General features: G+C 48.5%; 3 protein-coding genes across 6 annotated transcripts in view; 1 reads left to right on the top strand and 2 right to left on the bottom strand.

Moving 5' to 3' along the window:
* Positions 1-43: 43 nt before the first annotated feature.
* On the bottom strand, positions 44-5,416 carry smim14 (small integral membrane protein 14). 2 transcript variants are annotated; one of them, XM_067250518.1, is made up of 5 exons: positions 5,272-5,416; positions 4,160-4,246; positions 2,791-2,839; positions 1,788-1,933; positions 44-1,682 (listed from the first exon to the last, which is right to left on the bottom strand). In XM_067250518.1, the coding sequence occupies exons 2-5, from the start codon at positions 4,232-4,234 to the stop codon at positions 1,647-1,649; spliced, it is 306 nt and encodes a 101-aa protein (XP_067106619.1). In that variant the 5' UTR covers positions 4,235-4,246; positions 5,272-5,416; the 3' UTR covers positions 44-1,646. The 2 variants fall into 2 exon arrangements, with proteins under 2 accessions (XP_067106619.1, XP_067106620.1); XM_067250519.1 differs by having other exon boundaries at positions 4,160-4,241.
* Positions 5,417-6,131: 715 nt separating this feature from the next.
* On the top strand, positions 6,132-10,999 carry ube2kb (ubiquitin-conjugating enzyme E2Kb (UBC1 homolog, yeast)). Its single transcript, XM_067251054.1, has 7 exons — positions 6,132-6,543; positions 7,366-7,459; positions 7,560-7,618; positions 7,773-7,855; positions 8,514-8,613; positions 9,611-9,739; positions 10,180-10,999. The coding sequence occupies exons 1-7, from the start codon at positions 6,481-6,483 to the stop codon at positions 10,252-10,254; spliced, it is 603 nt and encodes a 200-aa protein (XP_067107155.1). The 5' UTR covers positions 6,132-6,480; the 3' UTR covers positions 10,255-10,999.
* A 1,670-nt stretch (positions 11,000-12,669) lies between these two features.
* Positions 12,670-22,448, bottom strand: part of pds5a (PDS5 cohesin associated factor A) — a 29,459-nt gene continuing 19,680 nt past the window's right edge. For 2 of the 3 annotated variants that reach the window (XR_010878201.1, XR_010878200.1), the window contains exons 18-34: positions 21,535-21,640; positions 19,936-20,096; positions 19,508-19,631; positions 19,061-19,219; positions 18,909-18,977; positions 18,208-18,344; positions 17,754-17,877; positions 16,950-17,154; positions 16,596-16,710; positions 15,723-15,855; positions 15,293-15,412; positions 15,144-15,206; positions 14,929-15,062; positions 14,729-14,807; positions 14,253-14,527; positions 13,135-13,418; positions 12,670-13,053 (exon numbers count right to left, since the gene is read on the bottom strand). Coding sequence is in view for 1 of the 3 variants with exons in the window: in XM_067249711.1 (XP_067105812.1) it covers positions 13,050-13,053; positions 14,253-14,527; positions 14,729-14,807; positions 14,929-15,062; positions 15,144-15,206; positions 15,293-15,412; positions 15,723-15,855; positions 16,596-16,710; positions 16,950-17,154; positions 17,754-17,877; positions 18,208-18,344; positions 18,909-18,977; positions 19,061-19,219; positions 19,508-19,631; positions 19,936-20,096; positions 21,535-21,640 (2,008 nt within the window). In the remaining 2 variants the exon portion in view is untranslated. The remainder of the gene's footprint in view (positions 13,054-13,134; positions 13,419-14,252; positions 14,528-14,728; positions 14,808-14,928; positions 15,063-15,143; positions 15,207-15,292; positions 15,413-15,722; positions 15,856-16,595; positions 16,711-16,949; positions 17,155-17,753; positions 17,878-18,207; positions 18,345-18,908; positions 18,978-19,060; positions 19,220-19,507; positions 19,632-19,935; positions 20,097-21,534; positions 21,641-22,448) is intronic. The other variant, XM_067249711.1, reaches the window with a different exon arrangement.

Raw genomic sequence — 22,448 nt, 5'->3', positions numbered from 1 at the left:
CCCCCCCACACACACACACACACAATACACAAGGTGACACATGTTTATATTACAGTTGTTTATTTGTTGTTTTAAAAAGGAAAAGTGCATAGTTTGAGCCCTTTCTATAAACCAACAGCCTTGGTTGATGACTGGAACCAACCCAGACTCCCAGAGCTCCCAGTCAGTCAGTCAGTCAGTCAGTGGGAACCATTCAGACACCTTCATACACTCTTGTAACCACCTTAAGGAAGGGTGCTTTCTGAGGGCTTTGGGACCAAGCCCAACATCTTCAATCCTGACACCCTAACACCAACAGATCCAGAACAACAGTCATAATAGAGGAAAACACGCTAACAAAAGTGTTGACAAAATATTAAGAGTATAATCTCAAACTACATTACATTTGTCATCAGTTTACTATACAACCATTTGTGCACAGGTATGGTACAGTCCATTACAGGTATGGTACAGTCCAGTACAGTTATAAAAAGAGAAGACCCAAGTTTGAATATATTCAACCCCAATTTTAGGACAACTTGATTTGTGTCCAAGTAACTATAATCTTTTTTACCCTCCATCCCAACTTTACATGAAAACCTACTTCTGAGATAAATCAAGGGAAAATCTGAAAACTCAGACTCCTCAATATATGGTATATGGTAAGGTAACCCTAACTTAAAAGAAAATGTTATATATTTTTTTAAAAACGTTTTCAAACTGGCGCAAATGATTAAAAAAATGAAAGTGTTACTTTGAGTGAGTCATTTTCCTTCTACACCCAGCCTCTCTGTCCCATCGTGACATCACTGGCACTAGGATTCAGGATTGTGACATCACTGGCACTAGGATTCAGGATCGTGACATCACTGGCACTAGGATTCAGGATCGTGACATCACTGGCACTAGGATTCAAGATTGTGACATCACTGGCACTAGGATTCAGGATCGTGACATCACTGGCACTAGGGTTCAAGATCGTGACATCACTGGCACTAGGATTCAGAATCGTGACATCACTGGCACTAGGATTCAAGATCGTAACATCACTGGCACTAGAAGTCAGGACTGTGACATCACTGTGGAATGTTTGATCTGTGCGCGCCGTGTTTTCTAAGCAACATCTACCCCCCCACCACTACCAATCAGGCCAGAGCCAAAGGACAGAGAGGAGAGGAGACAGAGAGAGGCATGAAGGAGGAAACAGGCAGAGGCAGGAGAGAGGAGAGAGGGGCAGGAGAGAGGGCAAGAGGCAGGAGAGAGAGACAGGAGAGAGGAGAGAGGCAGGAGACAGGGAGAGGCATGAGGAGACAGGGAGGCATGAGAGAGAGGCAGGATAGAGGAGGCAGGAGAGAGAGGCAGGAGAGAGAGGCAGGAGAGAGGAGGCAGGAGAGGGGAGACAGGAGAGGGGAGACAGGGAGAGGCAGGAGAGAGGAGAGAGAGGCAGGAGAGAGGATACAGGGAAAGTTGTGAGTAACAGCAGCGTTGGGCCTGGCAGGAGAGAGGAGAGAGAGGCAGGAGAGAGGGAGAGGCAGGAGAGAGGCAAGAGGGAGAGGCAGGAGAGCAGAGAGAGAGGCAGCGTTGGGTCTGGGAGGAGACAGGAGAGAGGGTAACAGCAGCGTTGGTTCTGGGCGTGTCGGTGCAGCACGGTTCTCCGGGCCCCAGCATCAGTCCAGCGGGGGGGCTGGGGGGGCTGGATGGCTCTGTCCAAACCAACACACACAGAATTATTGTGCAACATTAATGCCTGCTAGGGTTAGGGTTAGCTAGGGTTAGGGTTAGCTAGGCGGGTTAGAGGCTGAACTCACGTGGGGGCCGCTGGGCTTGTCGGCCGGCTGAGAGCCTCGCAGGCTGGCTGGACGCAACAGGAACATAACCAGAGCTAGAACCAACCAGCCTAGCAACACCAGGGGCATGGTCAGGTCCTCAGAGACGGGCCCACCAGGGCCAGGTACTGGGAGGGAGGGATAGAAGGAGGGAGTGATAGAGGGAGGGAGGGATAAAAGGAAGGATAGAGGGAGGGATGGAGGAAGTGATAGAGGGAGGTATAGAGGGAGGGAGTGATAGAGGGAGGGAGGGATGGAGGGATAGAGTGATAGAGGGAGGGAGTGAGGGAGGGATGGAGGAAGTGATAGAGGGAGGTATAGAGGGAGGGAGTGATAGAGGGAGGGAGGGATAGAGTGATAGAGGGAGGGAGTGAGGGAGGGATGGAGGGATAGAGTGAGGGAGGAATGAAGTTCAACAGTTCATCTCTACCACTGTGTACTCCATACTCAGACCCTTACCAACCCTTATCTACTGTCTAACCCCCCTAACCCTACCTACTAACCCTACCCCTAACTAACCCTACTAACCTCTACCAACCATGATCTACTGTCTAACCTCTACTAACCCTTACTGTTCTGATCTACGAACTGTTCTGATCTACTAACTCACTAACCCTAACTAACCTCTACTAACTGTTCTGATCTACAAACTGTTCTGATCTACTAACAATATTAACTGTTCTGGGCTGCGTTTCCCGATAACGATGGATCGTAGCAATGATCGAGCCAAAAAGGAAACCATCGATATTTCTTACGTGTGTTTCCCAAACATGCTCGTAAGGAGTAGGCTAATCTACGCGCTTTCAAGAGCTGTTTTCTAGAGACACTTTAGCTAAGATGGCTTTGGGAACAGCCCGAAAAAATAAGATTCGTCGTACGATGGATTCTACGATCAACTTAGGCTTACGACGCTTTCGGGAAATGTAGCCCTGATATACTAACTGTTCTGATCTACTAACTGTTCTGATCTACTGACTCTACTTACTGTCCTGAAGGCACTCGTTGTCTGTACAGTAGGACTGGGACTGCCTGAGCTAGAGACAGGAAAGAGAAAGCGAGAGAGACAGGAGGAAGAGAGAGAGACAGGAGGAAGAGAGAGAGGCGGGTGGGTGACAGAGAAAAAGAGGGATAGATGGTTAGATGCTGAAGATGTTTAAGAATCAGAATCAGAATCAGAAAGGGATTTATTCGCCATGAAAGTTTGCACAGACAAGGAATTTGCTTTGGCAGGAAGGTGCATACAATAAACATATACCTAAAATTTAAATATGTGGACTATAGCATCCACTAACATGTAAGCTTCAAACAATGTAAGCTGTAGTTTTTGCTTATATATTCCTCATTATGTATGATACATATTCCTAACTTTCAATTTTTTTACAATGACCTCATAGAATTCCTTTTCTGTGTGCCACCCTCTTATGGAGAAGGAAGGAAATGCTAGTCACAGAAAGAAAACAACACATACCAAACTGCCTGGTTTTGCAGGCAGAACTATGGTGTTGAAATACCACTATATTAACCCACTAGTTTTGAATCTGTTCTACAAACCTTTTCATCACATTGTGTAAATAATAGCTTTGTTGAAAGAGTATCTTTGTTGACAGGGACAACTGTTTGTTATTTTCCACAAAGTGTTGAGACCACACCCTCTTCTACTCGGGACACGATGAAAGCTGGACCAATTACGTCTCACCATGTCACACCTGAACATGCACCAACTGCAGTACCAGACTTGATAGATCAAGTTCACAACTTCAAGTATTTAATTAAATGTTTTCATCAACTGCAGACTTATCGAAAACCCTGATACACAGACACACACACCACACAGACACACACCAGAAAGGATTGATCCTGTGATACTGGCAATGTTTTGAGGTGTGTGTGTCTGTGTTGTGTGTATATGTGTGGTTTGTGTGTGTGCTGTTGATTATTCAGCAAGTACAAGTGTGAATCCCACCACACAGGTGTAAGAGGTGTAGCGGTGCCTGTCAGAGAGGAGGGAGAGGAGCAGGAACCAGGATATGTTTAGACTCCTCCCTGTTCTCTTCAGGGTTCCTCATACAGAAGCTGCATAGACCTCCTGCCAGCCCGTCTTACCGGATGGGGATAGGGTTAGGTTACCGGATGCTAACCCAGAGCTCTGATCTAACACACCACACCAGGCTCATGACGTAACAAGCCCAAATCAAACACACTAAATAAACAAATGCTGGTGAATGTTGCAAGCAATGCAACATCTTCACAGGTACATGGAAGCACTGTTGTATTAACCTGTATTGTATGTATGTAACCCTAACACTGTGGTATTAACCTGTGTTACCATAGAAACAGTGTGGTTAGAGTCTCACCAGGTTGAGGAGTCGTCTCATGGCGTGCTCGTGAGAGCAGATGCACTCGCAGGGGTCGAAGCCTCCGTCTGCCATGTCCCACCTGCCCTGGGACAACAACACACACGTGAGACACACACCGGTGTGACACACACACACAGGTGAGAGACACACATACACAGGCGATTCCAGACGGGGAAGCAATTCAACAGAACTTGTGGTGAGGGTTAGCTGTTAGTTAAATAGTGTAACTATTTCAGCTCTTTGGAAAAGACCCATATCCAGTTCTAAAAGTCCAGAAGATCACAGTAGAAAATAAACCACTGCATATCATTTACATTTACATTTAGTCATTTAGCAGACGCTCTTATCCAGAGCGACTTACAGTAAGTACAGGGACATTCCCCCCGAGGCAAGTAAGGTGAAGTGCCTTGCCCAAGGACACAACGTCAGTTGGCATGACCGGGAATTGAACTGGCAACCTTCGGATTACTAGTCCGACTCCCTCACCGCTCAGACACCTGACTCCATATATCGAGTCAGTATTTCTATCTTCTGTCCGTATGTAGAACGACATTCCTAGACTTAGTGTTTACAAACGTAGTTCTCGTGTGGGCTACACTTCTGACACCTGAGTAGTGTCTGTAATACTGACCAGGGCGTTCAGTTCAAGGGCCAGGTTCTTTGGCTACGGACGAGGCACTGACCAAATATGTGTTTATAAAAGGTTGAAGAATATTGACCCTCGTCGCAAGACGTGGAGCTATAAAATAATTAAATTATGCAGATTAAATATATCGTGCGAATTATGATTTTAGACCACATCATATTCGCATTTGTTTGATTGCGGCTCCCGTTTTCATGCTAAGAAGACGGACGCAGCCATTCACGACCAGCCAGCTTTACAGCCAGCTGTCGAGTTTGCTTTAAGGCACAATACCACAACTACATGACATTATATAAAACTGTAGGTTTGCTACGCATCTGGGTTTTATGGTTGCCTAACTATAAACACCGAATGACAGCACGATAGTGGCAATAGAGTAGAGCATCTAACGTTAGGCTACGGCTTGTTTGTCGGCATTTGTTCAAGGATTTCTATGCTGAGGAATGAAAGCTGAGACAACACTTACTTGAAACTGAAGAAAATACAAAAAAGCTTTACAAAAAATCGAACTTGATTACAATGTCTGTTTACTCTTGTTCCACGAGGTGTTTGCTAGCTGCAGACTTCCGAAACCTGGGCTACTTGCTCACACTACAGAACAGACCTTCAGGTTTCGGCCAGCTTGCTGTTGCCTTTCTCGTTTGTTTTGATAGACCTGAACCACTTCACGCGATATTTCCGGATAACATCGAGAAACAAGTTGTTTTGCGTTTTAGAAAGTGTAAGATTGTATTGTATAAGGCAAATATTGGTAATATATCCCAAGATGTAGCATGTTAGTTTATAATGTCCATTTAAATGGAATTCAGCATATCATACCTGGAGTTATGATATACTTGAATTGTAGCCTACCATATAATGTAGGCTATATTTAGTGGATCTGTTAGGCTATTCTGAGATGATAACTGTACGTAGCCTACTGTTTACGTTTTGTATATGACCATCATATTGTAACGACCTTAATTTAGATAATTGAAACCACTGTGAAAATGAAACATGTTTTGAGAGTATTCGTGAGTGTAGCATGACTCCACCCCCCCCCCCACCCCCCAAAAGGAAAGAATTCTTATAATAGTTAATAGTGACATTAATTACTAATAAATGAAAGTGATTGAATCAGTGTGTCACTAATGATTAACAGTTACGTGGCATAAATTCAACTGAACTTGTGGGTAAGTATATATTTAACACAAATAAGCTACATACTGTTGAAACTTACACGTGAAATAAGATACCCACACACTCCTAATATCAGCATCACACTTGTCAATAGTGAGCTCAGACGTCACATGATCCTTACACCCAGAAATGGCTTTGATAGTTTGTGCTTTAGAGGAAATATCATGACAGGTTTTCAAGACAAAAGCACACGTGCACACTTCGCACAATAGATCAACAATGAAGATTTCTAGATCCCTGCTGCTTGCTCATCTACTGTGTGTATGATTCCAGACTGACATTGTGCGCACGCATTTCGGGGGTCGCGGCACGCAGGTTCAGCGTTTTGTTGTGCAAACAGCAGAGCTCGCTGGGCTGTTTTTGAAGAACAACAGAGAAAGACTGAAGAAACAGCATACTGGTAGTGGCGGATCCAAGCTACAATCTCCAGCGAACCACTCAGCCGAGGGGAGCCGTGTTCAGGTCCAGCGACCAGCAGCTCTGAGACAGACGGACTATGGCTAACATCGCGGTCCAAAGGATCAAACGGGAGTTCAAAGAAGTTCTCAAAAGCGAAGAGGTGTGCCATTTTAATTTAGTTTTTCAATTAAACAAACTATTGTAAACAAGATAGTTTATTATAGATATCTGATTAAAATGAGGCCCGAGCATGATAACTTAAGATAGCTTGCTAACGTCGCTAGCTGAGTTGCTACAAGCCTAACTAACCGGTGATCATTTGGGGATTTCTCTCCGGCGTCAGGTAAAGACAAACGGTGTGATCATGGGGAAATATCGCGGATTTTGCATTAGGACAGGCCTCCGGTTGAATATGAAAGCAACTGAGTGTTTATCTTGCAAGTTTCTGCACTAATACCGGATTGCAGTAAAGACACTCACTCAATATAAACTCTGGACAAACTGACTAGTAGAAAAGGTAAAATTAGCTAGAAATGACGAGATAGCTAGCTCTAGCTGGTTATTAAGTTTTCTTGTAATTTGTGATTAGCTAGCTAGCTAACAGGAGGCTACTACTTTGACAGCTGGCTAACTGTAGCTAGCTATATAGCTGTTCCAGTTTACAAAACCATAGAAAAGTGTCATTATTTTAGATCAAACTATTCAGTTAATAAAATACGATGTACACTAGTAGGTACCTAGGGGTAGTATGACTTGAGCTGAGGTCTATTTGGTAACTTGCTGGCTAGCTTCCCTGGCGTGATGCGGAGCTAGTTCAGCCACCATGACAAAGTTACAGCTAACGTTAGCTAGGCCATTTAACGTTAGCCTGCCTCAACATATTTCAGATCACATTTCCAAGAGTTAGATACACTAACTACTTCCCTTTTAAATCTCCCGCACTGTTCTGTGTGACTTTTCTTTCCTTCTCTCTCCTCCCCAGACGAGTAGAAATCAAATTAAAGTAGACTTGGTCGATGAGAATTTCACAGAGCTAAGAGGAGAGATAGCTGGACCCCCTGACACCCCATATGAAGGTAATAGCGTTTACACGCATTTATACACACACTCACTGTTTACACATTCATACACTCTCACACACAAACTCTACACTAATTGGTCTTTTCTCTTACACAGGTGGCAGGTTTCAGCTTGAAATCAAAATCCCAGAAACATATCCTTTTAACCCCCCAAAGGTAGGAGACTTTGCACTGCAGCATGTATACAGATACAATGTAGTCTGACACTTTATCTTGTCTTTTGCTGTTCTGTTGTCATCTCCCTCTCTCATGGTCCTGGTTAGGGTTAGTAACCTCTATCCCTAACCCTGGTACTGGCTGTTCTCTGCAGGTGCGGTTTATCACCAAAATCTGGCATCCCAACATCAGTTCAGTAACAGGAGCCATCTGCCTGGACATTCTGAAGGACCAGTGGTGAGTTGGGGTTAGACCAGGGCCGGGGTGTGTGGAGACCAGGGCCGGGGTGTGTGGAGACCAGGGCCGGGGTGTGTGTAGACCAGGGCCGGGGTGTGTGTAGACCAGGGCCGGGGTGTGTGGAGACCAGGGCCGGGGTGTGTGGAAACCAGGGCCGGGGTGTGTGTAGACCAGGGCCGGGGTGTGTGGAGACCAGGGCCGGGGTGTGTGTAGACCAGGGCCGGGGTGTGTGTAGACCAGGGCCGGGGTGTGTGGAGACCAGGGCCGGGGTGTGTGTAGACCAGGGCCGGGGTGTGTGGAGACCAGGGCCGGGGTGTGTGGAGACCAGGGCCGGGGTGTGTGGAGACCAGGGCCGGGGTGTGTGGAGACCAGGGCCGGGGTGTGTGTAGACCAGGGCCGGGGTGTGTGGAGACCAGGGCCGGGGTGTGTGGAGACCAGGGCCGGGGTGTGTGTAGACCAGGGCCGGGGTGTGTGGAGACCAGGGCCGGGGTGTGTGGAGACCAGGGCCGGGGTGTGTGGAGACCAGGGCCGGGGTGTGTGTAGACCAGGGCCGGGGTGTGTGTAGACCAGGGCCGGGGTGTGTGTAGACCAGGGCCGGGGTGTGTGGAGACCAGGGCCGGGGTGTGTGGAGACCAGTCTGACTGACCCCCCCCCCCAGGGCGGCTGCTATGACCCTGCGTACTGTCCTGCTCTCTCTGCAAGCTCTCCTGGCCGCAGCAGAGCCAGACGACCCCCAGGATGCCGTTGTGGCCAACCAGGTCAGTTAGTGAACATGGCTGTGTGTGTGTGTGTGTGTGTGTGTGTGTTAGTAAACATGGCTGTGTGTGTGTGTGTGTTAGTGAACATGGCTGTGTGTGTGTGTGTTAGTGAACATGGCTGTGTGTGTGTGTGTGTGTTAGTGAACATGGCTGTGTGTGTGTGTGTGTGTTAGTGAACATGGCTGTGTGTGTGTGTGTGTTAGTGAACATGGCTGTGTGTGTGCGTGTGTTAGTGAACATGGCTGTGTGTGTGTGTGTTAGTGAACATGGCTGTGTGTGTGTTAGTGAACATGGCTGTGTGTGTGTGTGTGTTAGTGAACATGGCTGTGTGTGTGTGTGTTAGTGAACATGGCTGTGTGTGTGTTAGTGAACATGGCTGTGTGTGTGCGTGTGTTAGTGAACATGGCTGTGTGTGTGTTAGTAAACATGGCTGTGTGTGTGTGTGTGTTAGTGAACATGGCTGTGTGTGTGTGTGTGTTAGTAAACATGGCTGTGTGTGTTAGTAAACATGGCTGTGTGTGTGTTAGTGAACATGGCTGTGTGTGTGTGTGTGTTAGTGAACATGGCTGTGTGTGTGTGTGTGTTAGTGAACATGGCTGTGTGTGTGTGTGTGTTAGTAAACATGGCTGTGTGTGTGTTAGTAAACATGGCTGTGTGTGTTAGTAAACATGGCTGTGTGTGTGTGTGTTAGTAAACATGGCTGTGTGTGTGTGTGTTAGTAAACATGGCTGTGTGTGTGTGTGTGTTAGTGAACATGGCTGTGTGTGTGTGTTAGTAAACATGGCTGTGTGTGTGTGTTAGTAAACATGGCTGTGTGTGTGTGTGTTAGTAAACATGGCTGTGTGTGTGTGTGTGTTAGTGAACATGGCTGTGTGTGTTAGTAAACATGGCTGTGTGTGTGTGTGTGTTAGTAAACATGGCTGTGTGTGTGTGTGTTAGTAAACATGGCTGTGTGTGTGTGTTAGTAAACATGGCTGTGTGTGTGTGTTCCCTGCAGTACAAGCAGAACCCAGAGATGTTCAAGCAGACGGCTCGTCTGTGGTCTCACGTGTACGCCAGTGCCCCCGTCTCCAGCCCAGACTACACACGCAAGATAGACAAGCTCTGTGCCATGGGCTTCGATAAGGTTAGCACTCTCACTGTCAGAGACATGAACCAATCAGCACTCTCTCTCTCAGGGACATGAACCAGCCAGTGTGTAGGTGAACCCATAGATATATAAAGGCTAGATGTCTCGTCCGCGTTGCCGGACAATGGACAACTTTTTTTTTAAAAATAGAAGTATGCAGTGGCATAACGACATCTCTGACATTGATAAGAAACCAAACCGTTTCAAAATCGGTTGAAAATTGAGCAAGTTATGGTCATTTAAAAAGTACATGTAGCACCAACACAATGTTATGGGTGAGCGAGTTGACTGTAGCAAGATGGCTGCCATGTGCGGACGTTCTAGACTCTGCCGTAAGACAACTAGTCTTTATATATATATCTATGGGTGAACCAGTCAGTGTGTAGAAGGTGAACCAGTCAGTGTGTAGAAGGTGACATATTTTCTCTCCCCTACAGAACGCAGTAATAGCAGCTTTGTCTTCCAAATCCTGGGACGTGGAAACAGCAACAGAACTGCTGCTTAGCAACTGAGATCCCCTCCTCCTCCCCCCCATAAACCTGCCCCCCTCCCCCCATCAACATGCCCCCCTCCCCCCATCAACATGCCCCCTCCTGAATATGCCTTCAATCAGATCCGACCCTTGCTGTGGGTGTGTAGGTGTCCCCCCCCCCCTGCGCGCGGGGCTGCTGGGGCTCCTGTGGTGGTGTTCAGGAGTTCCTCGTTATAAAGTAACTGGTTTAGTCCTGTAGCTGGGTAGAACCCATCGAACACACAACCTAGGATCAAGTTATCTGTAAATAGACATATTAAAGTCTGTGTACATTTGAAAGTAAATATACTTAACTGTTCCTTACATGATATTATAACCCAAATTAAGTTTATTTTAGAATTGAAAGACGCTCTACAACTGTATCGAACTGCTGGTCTCCAGTCTGAACTGCTGGTCTCCAGTCTGAACTGCTGATCTCCAGTCCTTCCTGGTTCAGCTGAGTCTCATGTTCATAAACTTAGACCCAGACAGGAAGCTGAACCTACCACCACGTCGGACGGAAACTCATATCACCATTCCTCCCCTCCCCGTCATGTCTTTGTCTATAATGTTCATGCCGTATGCTGCCTTTGAAACTAGTTGGGCCAGGTGTGATCAGAACAGGTACTTGTTAGGTTCCTTTTCAGTTTAGTTGGTTTAGGGTCATAAGAGTGAGCATCATGTGACAGATGGGAACACAACAGTGAGAAGATGACTTAACTCGTCTGACTGTCTGGGGGCGGGGCAGGGTGTCTGGGGGCGGGGCATGGCAGGGTGTCAGGGTGTCTGGGGGTGGGGCATGTCAGTGTGTTTGGGGGCAGTCTGGGTTCTACATGCAGCATCAAGTTCCCACCCAGCTGCCTGATGGAAAATGAGCGGATCTCAACTAGTGTAGCAAAGTGCAGATGACAACCTGTTCCCCTGGAGGCGACACCTGCTCCCTGGAGGTGCGGCTAAGTGATCAGGAAGTGTTCAGCATCAGTCTGGTGCTGAGCAGGGAACCGTTGATCGTCAGAAGCATGAGACCCCTCCCTGTACACAGCTGGGTAGCCTCCACCCGAACACCACCCGCAGAGCAGCAGCACTGTAACATCGTTCATGGCTGAATCTATATTTTGTAAGAAAAATAAATAACAAAAAACAAAGCCGCCTGTCTCCCTGATCCTCCTGTAGGATCTTATTGCACGACAACAAACACATTAAAAGTGTGTCACATCTGGGTTTTCTTCCTCAGTTTGGATTTGGACAGTTTTAGTGTTTGTTCCCTCCTGGTTATTTATTGTGAACATCACGATTCTTTGATTAAAAAAATTAAAATCTTGAAAAACAATACTGCTGTGGTTTAGTCTTCAGTTTATGAACTCAGTTTGTCCTGTTGGATGGAGACTTCAGGAGAACTTTCAGTCTCTGTGCTTCCACACAGCTGTGGAGAGGACCGCTAGCAACACCACTACCTCAGTAGGAGGACCGCTAGCAACACCACTACCTCAGTAGGAGGACCGCTAGCAACACCACTACCTCAGTAGGAGGACCGCTAGCAACACCACTACCTCAGTAGGAGGACCGCTAGCAACACCACTACCTCAGTAGGAGGACCGCTAGCAACACCACTACCTCAGTAGGAGAGGACCGCTAGCAACAGCACTACCTCAGTAGGAGAGGACCGCTAGCAACACCACTACCTCAGTAGGAGGACCGCTAGCAACACCACTACCTCAGTAGGAGAGGACCGCTAGCAACACCACTACCTCAGGAGAGGACCGCTAGCAACACCACTACCTCAGTAGGAGGACCGCTAGCAACACCACTACCTCAGTAGGAGGACCGCTAGCAACACCACTACCTCAGTAGGAGAGGACCGCTAGCAACACCACTACCTCAGTAGGAGAGGACCGCTAGCAACACCACTACCTCAGTAGGAGGACCGCTAGCAACACCACTACCTCAGTAGGAGGACCGCTAGCAACACCACTACCTCAGTAGGAGGACCGCTAGCAACACCACTACCTCAGTAGGAGGACCGCTAGCAACACCACTACCTCAGTAGGAGAGGACCGCTAGCAACACCACTACCTCAGTAGGAGGACCGCTAGCAACACCACTACCTCAGTAGGAGGACCGCTAGCAACACCACTACCTCAGTAGGAGGACCGCTAGCAACACCACTACCTCAGTAGGAGAGGACCGCTAGCAACACCACTACCTCAGTAGGAGGACCGCTAGCAACACCACTACCTCAGTAGGAGAGGACCGCTAGCAACACCACTACCTCAGTAGGAGGACCGCTAGCAACACCACTACCTCAGTAGGAGAGGACCGCTAGCAACACCACTACCTCAGTAGAACGACATGCCAACACCAAACATTTATCAACACAGAGCAGCAGGCTTCCAGAGAGCAAGGGCAGGAGGCACAGCAGGTTTCCCAGGGAATTTAATAAGCAACCATCATAATAACCAGGTTAAAACGTTTTGGAAAATGTCCATGTTTTTAAAAATGGCTCCATAAAAGAAGCAAAGAGGAACAAACAAAGAAAAAAAAAAACATGTTTGGAGATTAAGACCTACATACAATAAGCATCAGATCATGACTATGAGGTGCGTACACCTTCTACATGTCAGTGGTGTCAAAGGTCCGTCATGGGTCCAGAGGAGCAGATGGGATGACGTGTGTGTGAGAGGGGGGGTACCTGTGAGCAGGTATGAGGTTTATAAGGATGGTGTGTGTGTGTATGTGTGTGCGTGAGAGAAGAGTCTGTGTTCTCTACAGTCTGTAGCTGGGCTGCAGGAATCCTCTCTACCTGAAACAGAGACAACATGTCAACACACACAGTTCACCTGAACCCTTCCTGTGAGCCCCTCATACAGATGCACTATATTACCATGCTATAGCTGCACCTCCTGCCTCTCACCAGCGTGGACTGAATTCACTGCACCCCTCTCACAGAGGTGGTCTCTCCCAGGCTGCATGTGGCTGACTGGGGTCTCCAGATGGTTTGTCCCTGTCTGGAGGGATCTGAACTCACTGCACCCCTCTCACAGAGGTGGTCTCTCCCAGGCTGCATGTGGCTGACTGGGGTCTCCAGATGGTTTGTCCCTGTCTGGGGGGATCTGCGCTGGACTCTTGCTCTGCTGCTTTCCCTCGCTCTCTCTCAGGTAAACCCACCTGGGTGGAAAGGTGCACACCTGTTCCCTCTAGGTCTGGCCTGCTGTAAGTCATCACCTACACCTGACTGATGCTGTTTAGACTGTGGACAACACTCTGAATTTAATCGTTTTGAATTTCACCTTAACCCCACCCCTAGCTGATGCCCCTAACCCTAAGTATATAGTGTATAGTATGTGGTGTATATTATAGTCTATAGTGTGCAGTGTATAGTATTTGGTGTATATTATAGTCTATAGTGTGCAGTGTATAGTATGTGGTGTATATTCAAACTCTTGTACTCGCTGTGAAATATTTTACTGTTGATTGTTTTTTCTACAGGTACACTCTTGCACTCTTGTGGGGAGTTTCATGTTGTTCAATTGTAACTTGTTTAACTGCATGCTCTTATGGTTCTTCCCTTTGGCACTTATTTGGTTTTCCACAATGTATGCCTCATGTTTTTGGTTCTCGCAATGTTTGGGGCTATCTCGTTGTTATGATCAGTGACCTATGCTCTTTTGTAAAGCTCTCTCTTGAAAGTCGCTTTGGATAAAAGCCTCTGCTAAATGCATAAATGTAAATGTATATTACAGTCTATAGGTGTAGTATGTGGTGTATATTATAGTCTATAGTGTGCAGTGTATAGTATGTGGTGTATATTATAGTCTATAGGTGCAGTGTGTAGTATGTGGTGTATATTATAGTCTATAGTGTGCAGTGTATAGTATGTGGTGTATATTATAGTCTATAGTGTGCAGTGTATAGTATGCTCTTGCTCCTCTCACCTCTGCAGGTCTAGCATTGTGTAGTATGTAGTGTATATTATAGTTTATAGTATGTAGTGCATCTCACCTCTGCAGGTCTATTTGTCTCTTTGTCCCGTCCTCTCTCTGCTGCTGCTGTTTTGGTATCTTGATGTTAATTGGCTCAACTGCAGGGTCAGAGGCGGGGTCTTGGCTGGGTACAGCCCTCTTCCTGCCTCTCCCGGCCCCGCCCCCCGTCCCGCTCTCTTTCTCTGATGCCAGGGGAGATGGTGCCGTGGCAGCGGACTTAGGTGGTCGGCCGCGGCGTTTGGCGGGAGACGCTCCTGTTGTGGGGTCAGAGGTCACCTTCTGGGCCACCTCCACCTGAGAGGGGGAGGGATGGATTGATGAAGGGAGAGATGGAAAGGGGGAGGGATGGTAGGGATGGAGAGAGATGGAGAAAGCCAGGGATGGAGGGGGAGAGAGGAAGGGATGGAGGGGGAGAAGGAGGGTTAAATGGAAGGAGGAATATAGAGAGGATTTCAGAATGAAATTACTTCATTACAGCTTTTCTAAAATCCTCACCTTCTTCTCCTCCTGAGGCTTGATGACAGGGTTCTCCTCGTTCTCCCTCGCTCCGCTCTCCAACTCCACCCCAGCTTCCCTGCCCACAGGAAACAAGAACTGCATTTCAGACTGTGTGTGTCGGTGTTCTTAAGAGCAGCTGGGCTTGAGTGTGTGGTGTATGTTGAGAGTGTGTGCTTGAGTGTACGGTGTGTGTGTACCTGGTCTTGAGGGCGGGGGAGCTGGGCTGGGGAGAGCTGGTGTTGCTGGCTGGGTCAGAGGTCTTGGTGTAGACTCTCCTGCCAGGCACTGTCAGGGGTTTGTTCACTGCTGCCAGCACAGGGCTGGGCTTGGGCTAGGGGAGGGGGAGAGCGTAAGGGGAGCACAATCTACTTCAGGGTGAGGTTAGAACGATGTTGACACACAGCGTCCTTACCTTGCCTGTGAGCAGCATCTGCCTGATGTCTGAGGTCAGGTAGTCCTTATCGTTCACAAACTCCTGCACAGTCCACAGTCAGGTACAATGTCAGTCTGCATGAAACTGGCTGTGCAATGCTGTGTGTGTGTGAGGTGTGTATGTGTCACCTTGTCCTGGGGCAGGAAGAAGTTGGCAGGCAGGATGGGGTCTTTGGGAGCCTCCAGGTGACAGGCGGTGCTCTTGTTGACGATGACGAACAGGGCCACATCACACACTATGTACAGCTTCTGTAACCATGACAACACCCCCATTAGCTAGGTGTCAACAACTAATCCTAACCCACATCAGGTGGAGAGAGAGAGAGAGAGAGAGAGAGAGAGACAGAGAGAGTGTGTGTGTGTGTGTGTGTGTGTGAATATGTAGTAGGTAGTGTGTGTGTAGTAGGTAGGGTGTAGGTAGTGTTTGTGTGTAGTGTGTACTGTGTTTGTAGCGTTTGTGTAGTGTGTGTGCAGTGTTTAGTGTAGTGTGTATGTAGTGTGTAGTGTGCGTGCGGTATGTGTGCAGTGGTGTGTGTAGTGTGTGTGCAGTGTGTGTGACCTCATTGGCTTTGGGGTCGTCAGGGTTTTCAGCATCCTTGGTGTGTTTGATGTTCTCCACCATCTTCCTCAGGAAGGCATGGCTGTTGTTCTCATTCTTAGTCATCAGAACCTCCAGCATAAACCACAAACACCTGGACACACACACAGTTAGAAATAAGTCACATTGTGTTCAGAACTACGTGGAAGAGTTTGTGATGAATGTTCAAAAGAAGTGTTTGTGTGAGTGTGTGTGTATATGAGTATACATGTGGGTGTAGGAGCACTGTAGCCCCTAACAACATGTAGGGGCACTGTAGGCCCTAACAACATGTAGGGGCACTGGTAGGAGAAATGTATTACTGATAATATGCAGTTTTATTCTAGTTCACAGTAGGGCTGTGCGATATGACCAAAATCTCATATCCTGTTATAGATTCTCTGTACAAAATGCACAGTATGGACCCTCATGGACCCTCCCCTCTCACACACGGACCCTCCCCCCTCACTCTCACGGATCCTCCCCCCTCCCCTCTCATGGACCCTCCCCCCCTCTCATGGACCCTCCCCCCTCACTCTCACGGACCCTCCCCCCTCACTCTCACGGATCCTCCCCCCTCCCCTCTCATGGACCCTCCACCCTCACACACGGACCCTAACCCTAACCCATATATTTGAGTGTGTGTGTATGCGTGAGTGTGTGTGTGATCTCTCACTCCTTGAGGTCCCTTAGTGTGTGTGTGTGTGTATATATGTGTGAGTGTGTGATCTATCACTCCATGGCGAATAAAACCCATTCTGATTCTCCTTGATGTCCCTTACAGTGTGTGTGTGATCTCCCACTCCTTGATGTCCCTTAGAGTGTGTGTGTGCGTGTGTGTGTGTGATCTCTCACTCCTTGATGTCCCTTAGCTGCTCGTAGTCCTGGGGCTTGGTGAAGTCTGGGTCATGCGCCAGCAGGTGGATCATGTAGGGTACAACATACTCAGGGAGCAGGGAAACCAGCTTCTCTGGAGAGGGGGAGGGAGAGAGGGGGGAGGGGAGGGAGAGAGGGGGGGAGAGGGAGGGAGAGAGGGAGGGATGGAGAGAGAGGGAGGGGGGAGTAAGACAGTTTACTTACAAGGCACAACTGTAGTAGAACGTTTAACTAGAGTAGGGTCATGGCCAGGGGCGTGGCCTGCTAGAGTAGGGGCGTGTCTGAGGGGGCGTGGCCTGCTAGAGTAGGGGCTTGTCCGGGGGCGTGACTGACCGTGAGCGAGTGGGTTCTGCTTGAGGTACTCTCTGCGGACGGTGATGTTCTTCAGCAGACACTGGCGTGCGTGTGCACGCCGCTCCTTCACAGGGTCCTTGGCACACAGCGAGAACACGGCCAGGTACTGCAGAGGGAGCAGCAGCCGCACTAGAGCCAGGTGCAGCTTCTGGGCAAAGATCTGACGCACCTGGTAGCACTCATCCTGGAGAAAAACACATCACAGCTGGAAACACACATCCCAGCTAGAAACACACACCACAGCTGGAAACACACATCACAGCTGGAAACACACACCACAGCTAGAAACACACATCCCAGCTAGAAACACACACCACAGCTGGAAACACACATCACAGCTGGAAACACACACCACAGCTAGAAACACACATCCCAGCTAGAAACACACACCACAGCTGGAAACACACATCACAGCTAGAAACACACACCACAGCTAGAAACACACACCACAGCTGGAAACACACATCACAGCTAGAATCACACATCACAGCTGGAAACACACATCACAGCTGGAAACACACATCACAGCTGGAAACACACATCACAGCTAGAAACACACATCACAGCTAGAAACACACATCCCAGCTGGAAACACACATCACAGCTGGAAACACACATCACAGCTAGAAAAACACTCTTCACAGCTAGAAACACACACCACAGCTGGAAACACACATCACAACTAGAAACACACATCACAACTAGAAACACACATCACAGCTGACCCTAGCAGCTCTCTCATGGAGAGGAGCAGAGATCATACTACACAGTAACACAGCTCACATTGATGACGAGGCCGCAGAGCTGAAACTGCTCTGGGGTGATGATGTCATGGTAACAGGGCTCCTGCGCCAGTTTCATGATGGCTCCGCCTGCAGCCAGCCTCAGGCGCGACATGTCTGATTTACTGAGGGGGGAAGTAGAGGGGGAGAGAAGAGGGAGAGAGGCAAAGGGGGGAGAGGAATGAGGAAGATTACAGACAAAAGTAATAAAATACAGATGGACATCTGAGCAGTAGGGTCCCCCTCACTCCGCCCTCCCCCCCTCGCCCCTGACCCCCCTCGCCCCTGACCCCTCACTCCTGTCTCCTCACTCCTGTCTCCTCACTCCTGTCTCCTCACTCCTGTCTCCTCACTCCTGACCCCCCTGATCCCTCGCTCCTGACCCCTCACTCCTGACCCCTCACTCCTGACCCCTCACTCCTGACCCCTCACTCCGGACCCCTCCCCCCAGCTACCTGATCTTCTTCTGTTCGGTGAGGTCTCCCTCGCTGACCAGCATGGCAGACAGAAGGCGGAGGGTGGAGTTTGCAGACTTGGACTGGTTGTTCTTCATCCCCAGCAACCAGCGCACCAGCAGCTTAACAGCCTGAACCTGGAGAGAGAAAGAGAGACCTCAGAAGAGATGAAGAGAGAGAGACCTCAGGAGAGATGAAGAGAGACAGACCTCAGGAGAGATGAAGAGAGAGAGACCTCAGAAGAGATGAAGAGAGAGAGACCTCAGGAGAGATGAAGAGAGAGAGACCTCAGGAGAGATGAAGAGAGAGACCTCAGGAGAGATGAAGAGAGAGAGACCTCAGGAGAGATGAAGAGAGAGAGACCTCAGAAGAGATGAAGAGAGAGAGACCGCAGGAGAGATGAAGAGAGAGAGACCGCAGGAGAGAGACAGAGACAGAGAGAGAGACAGAGAGAGAGAGACAGATACAGACGGAGAGAGAGTGAGAGAGAGACACAGAGAGAGAGTGGGAGAGAGACACAGAGAGAGTGGGAGAGACACAGAGAGAGAGAGGGAGAGAGACACGGAGAGAGGGAGAGACACAGAGAGAGAGGGAGAGACAGAGAGAGAGAGACACAGAGAGAAAGAGACACACACACAGAGAGAGAGAGAGACACAGAGAGAGAGAGAGGGAGAGAGACAGACAGAGAAAGAGAGGTATACCTTGGCTAAGACCTCTGGTGAGACTTCATCATCTGCTGTCCACAGTTTCCCGTTCTTGTTCCCCAAAGACTGCAGACACAGACCACGGTTTAACAGTGGTTAACGGTGTGTGTGTGTATGGTGTGTGTGTGTGTGTTCTCTTTGGGACCCACCCTGTCATTCATCAGCAGGTCCTTCACGATGAAGTTGGCAACGATGGACTTCATGGGGGAGGCGAACTGGTCTGGAGCCAGCATGGAGATGTGCCCCAGAGACACCAGCGGAGTGATGAGCTGTTCCGGGACGTCAGCATTCAGGCTCCGGGACAGGGGCTGGGGGGGGAAACGTGTGGTGTGTAGTGTGTGGACAATAGTGTGTAGCATGTAATCCTTTAGCGTGTGGTCTGCAGCGTGTGGTCTGCAGCGTGTGGTCTGCAGCGTGTGGTCTGCAGCGTGTGGTCTGCAGCGTATGCTGTGTGGCGTGTGGTCTGCAGCGTGTAGTCTGCAGCGTGTGGTCTGCAGCGTGTGGTCTGCAGCGTGTGGTCTGCAGCGTGTGGTCTGCAGCGTGTGGTCTGCAGCGTGTAGTCTGCAGCGTATGCTGTGTGGCGTGTGGTGCTGTACCTCAAAGATCTGCGCCAGCTGCACCTCCTTGTTGTTGAAGATGGCGTGGATGCAGTGCACGGCCTGCTTGGCCTGGTGGGGAGTCCCTCGCTTGGCCTTCTGGTGCAGCACGGGGATCAGAGTCCTGGGGAGGGTAACAGGGGGACTATGGCAGCTGTCCACTTCATACTCATATAAAACACTGTACAGGCTTCCAACACCTACTTAACATCCAAATCCAATTTCCTACATTTCAAGGACACAGTATAATTTGACACACAAATCAAGTGTAATTACCATTACAACACAGATTGCGCTGCACACAGGTTGTGTTGCAGGGATGACAGACTGTTATGCTGTAACACTGTTAGCACTACTTTTGTTATGCCTGTGGTACCACATCTCGTGATCCTCCCTCCTCCCCTCCTCCCTTCCCCTCCCCCCCTTACGATCTGATCTGCTGCAGCTCAGTCTCGATCTTCTGGCCCGTGTTCCTGAAGATCTGGATGGCTGCCTCCGCCACCTTGTCGTCCTCCATCTTCAGACACTGCAGCAGAGACTCGTAGGTCTCAGCAGAGTGGAACGCTGTGGGGTGGGTGAACGACAGAACCTGGAGGACAGGAACCTTCATGATCAGTCTCTTTAGTCACTGCAACACTTTCCTGACTCCCTGTCTTCCCCTCTCCCTCTCTGTCCCTGTCAGAAATTTCGATATTTACCAAGTATTGCACAGTCAGTCAGTGAAGAAGTTAAGAAAGCTTTATTAGTTGCGGCCGGCCCACAAGAAGACAAAACATAAAAGTCCATGGTATTATAGAGTTTGTCTGTTAGCTTGCTGTGCTAGCTAACCATTGCATGCAACTGTCACATGGCTCTTCTTTCATTGGCTCTAACCCTCATCTTGCATAGACCGTTCCCACACGTGTGCGTGCGTGTGTGCGTCATCAGTCCCGGTTCTGGTGTCGTAAAAGCTCCTATCTCCTTTAGACAACCCCCCAAACATCCTCTTAGACTGTAACACATGCTCACCCTTCCCCCAGGTCAAGATAAAGGTCCAGTATGTTTACCTAAGCCTACAGTTAACTACTGCACACAAGGCTAAACACTAGATGTGAGGGAAAAAATCGATTCGCATTTGAATCGCGATGCAGTGTTCTAGGAATTCATATCGATTCACAATTTCAAAAAGCGTTTTATTTTTTTATAACAATGAGTTTACTAAACTGCAAGAAAAACAATACATTGGGATGTTTTTCTTCAACACTTAACTGCCTATCACAGTCAAATAGAAACAGGTAACACTAAACGGCACACTGGAATCAAATGTAAGCATGTATTGAATCGAAATTTGACAAAAAATATAAAAAAGTGAATTTTTTATCAAATCGTGACCCCAACAAATCGACTCAAATTGTGAGGTACCAAAAGATTCCCTCCCCTCCTAAACACAGAGGATAACCCTAACCCTAAACACAGAGGATAACCCTAACCCTAAACACAGAGGATAACCCTAACCCTAAACACAGAGGATAACCCTAACCCTAAACACAGTATCATTCTTATACAGGATAAAGGGTTACATCTTCAACTTTTCTGACACTACCTTCTGCCTCTCCATCCTCCCCCTCTCTATCCTCCCTCTCCTCTCTTCCCTCTCCATCCTCCCCCTCTATCTTCCCTCTCCATTCTCCCCCTCTCCATCCTCCCCCTCCATCTCTATCCTCCCTCTCCCCTCTTCCCTCTCCATCCTCTCCCTCTCCCTCTCATCCTCCATCTCTATCCTCCCTCTCCCCTCTTCCCTCTCCATCCTCCCCCTCTCCATCCTCCCCCTCTTATCCTCCATCTCCATCCTCTCCCTCTCCATCCTCTCCCTCTCATCCTCCCCCTCTCCCTCTCATCCTCCCCCTATCATCCTCCATCTCTATCCTCCCTCTCCCCTCTTCCCTCTCCATCCTCCCCCTCTCCCTCTCATCCTCCATCTCTATCCTCCCTCTCCCCTCTTCATCCTCCCTCTCTATCCTCACCCCTCTCCTCTCTCCCCTCCCTACCTTCAGCAGTTCCAGTCCAGAGCGGATGGCGGTATCCTGGGTGACGCCCTCCTCGTCATCATCAGCTGTTCCCTCAATGGACTTGTTCAGAAGCTTCACCAATGCGCTGAAGAGAGAACCAGGTAGTTAGTACTTATATATAACCATAACCAGGTAGTTAGAGGCAAGAGAGAGCTGCAGTTACACCTGGCTTCCACTAGGTAGTGGAGGAGTGCAGACTGCCTCCCACCATGATGGGAGAGAGACTATGGGACATGATGCTTGTGAGCATGCCTGTGCAGGTGTGTGTATATGTGTTTCAGGAAGTCAAATTTAAGACCTTTTTAAGACATTTTAAGACCATAAAGACTGAAATTTAACACCAACACGACGCATTACCAAAAAAATATTCAAATCAAAGAAATTCTGAAAAAAACATTTTATTTCAATGAATTCAGTCATTGAAAAAAAGCATTAATTTAATTTACAGATAAAGCAATCACATTAGTAACCTTCCACACCCAACAACGTGCCAAATGCCCAAAACCTTACCCACAAAATGAATATAGGCTAAACAAACTTGCCCTCAAATAGAAAGTGTGTGTAGCTTGTGTTTCTCCGCTCTGGCGTGTGACTCCAGCACCTTCACACCCAGAGTCCCTAATTGAATATTTTTTTGGCAAAGTTTGCAGCGAGCCTTGTACCTGGAGCTGGGTACCGCCTGTAACCAACAGCGGAAATCTCTGGGACCTAGCCATGTCTCGTTGAAAGTACACTTTCCCATTTCCCACACGTAGCCCAACTTTAACAAACTCTGAGGAGACGCTGACGTATTTCGCAGACAGGTCAGCATCATGGGATATGTAGTTTAATCACTGCTTACAGACCAACACCAAGATCCCCCATAACGAACTACAAAACACCGAACCAGCGTT

Source organism: Osmerus mordax, chromosome 14 (genome assembly GCF_038355195.1).
Source record: "Osmerus mordax isolate fOsmMor3 chromosome 14, fOsmMor3.pri, whole genome shotgun sequence".
In the NCBI taxonomy this organism is placed as follows: domain Eukaryota; kingdom Metazoa; phylum Chordata; class Actinopteri; order Osmeriformes; family Osmeridae; genus Osmerus; species Osmerus mordax.
The sequence above is the reverse complement of the archived record's forward strand: the minus strand, read 5'-3'. Positions and strand labels throughout refer to the sequence as shown.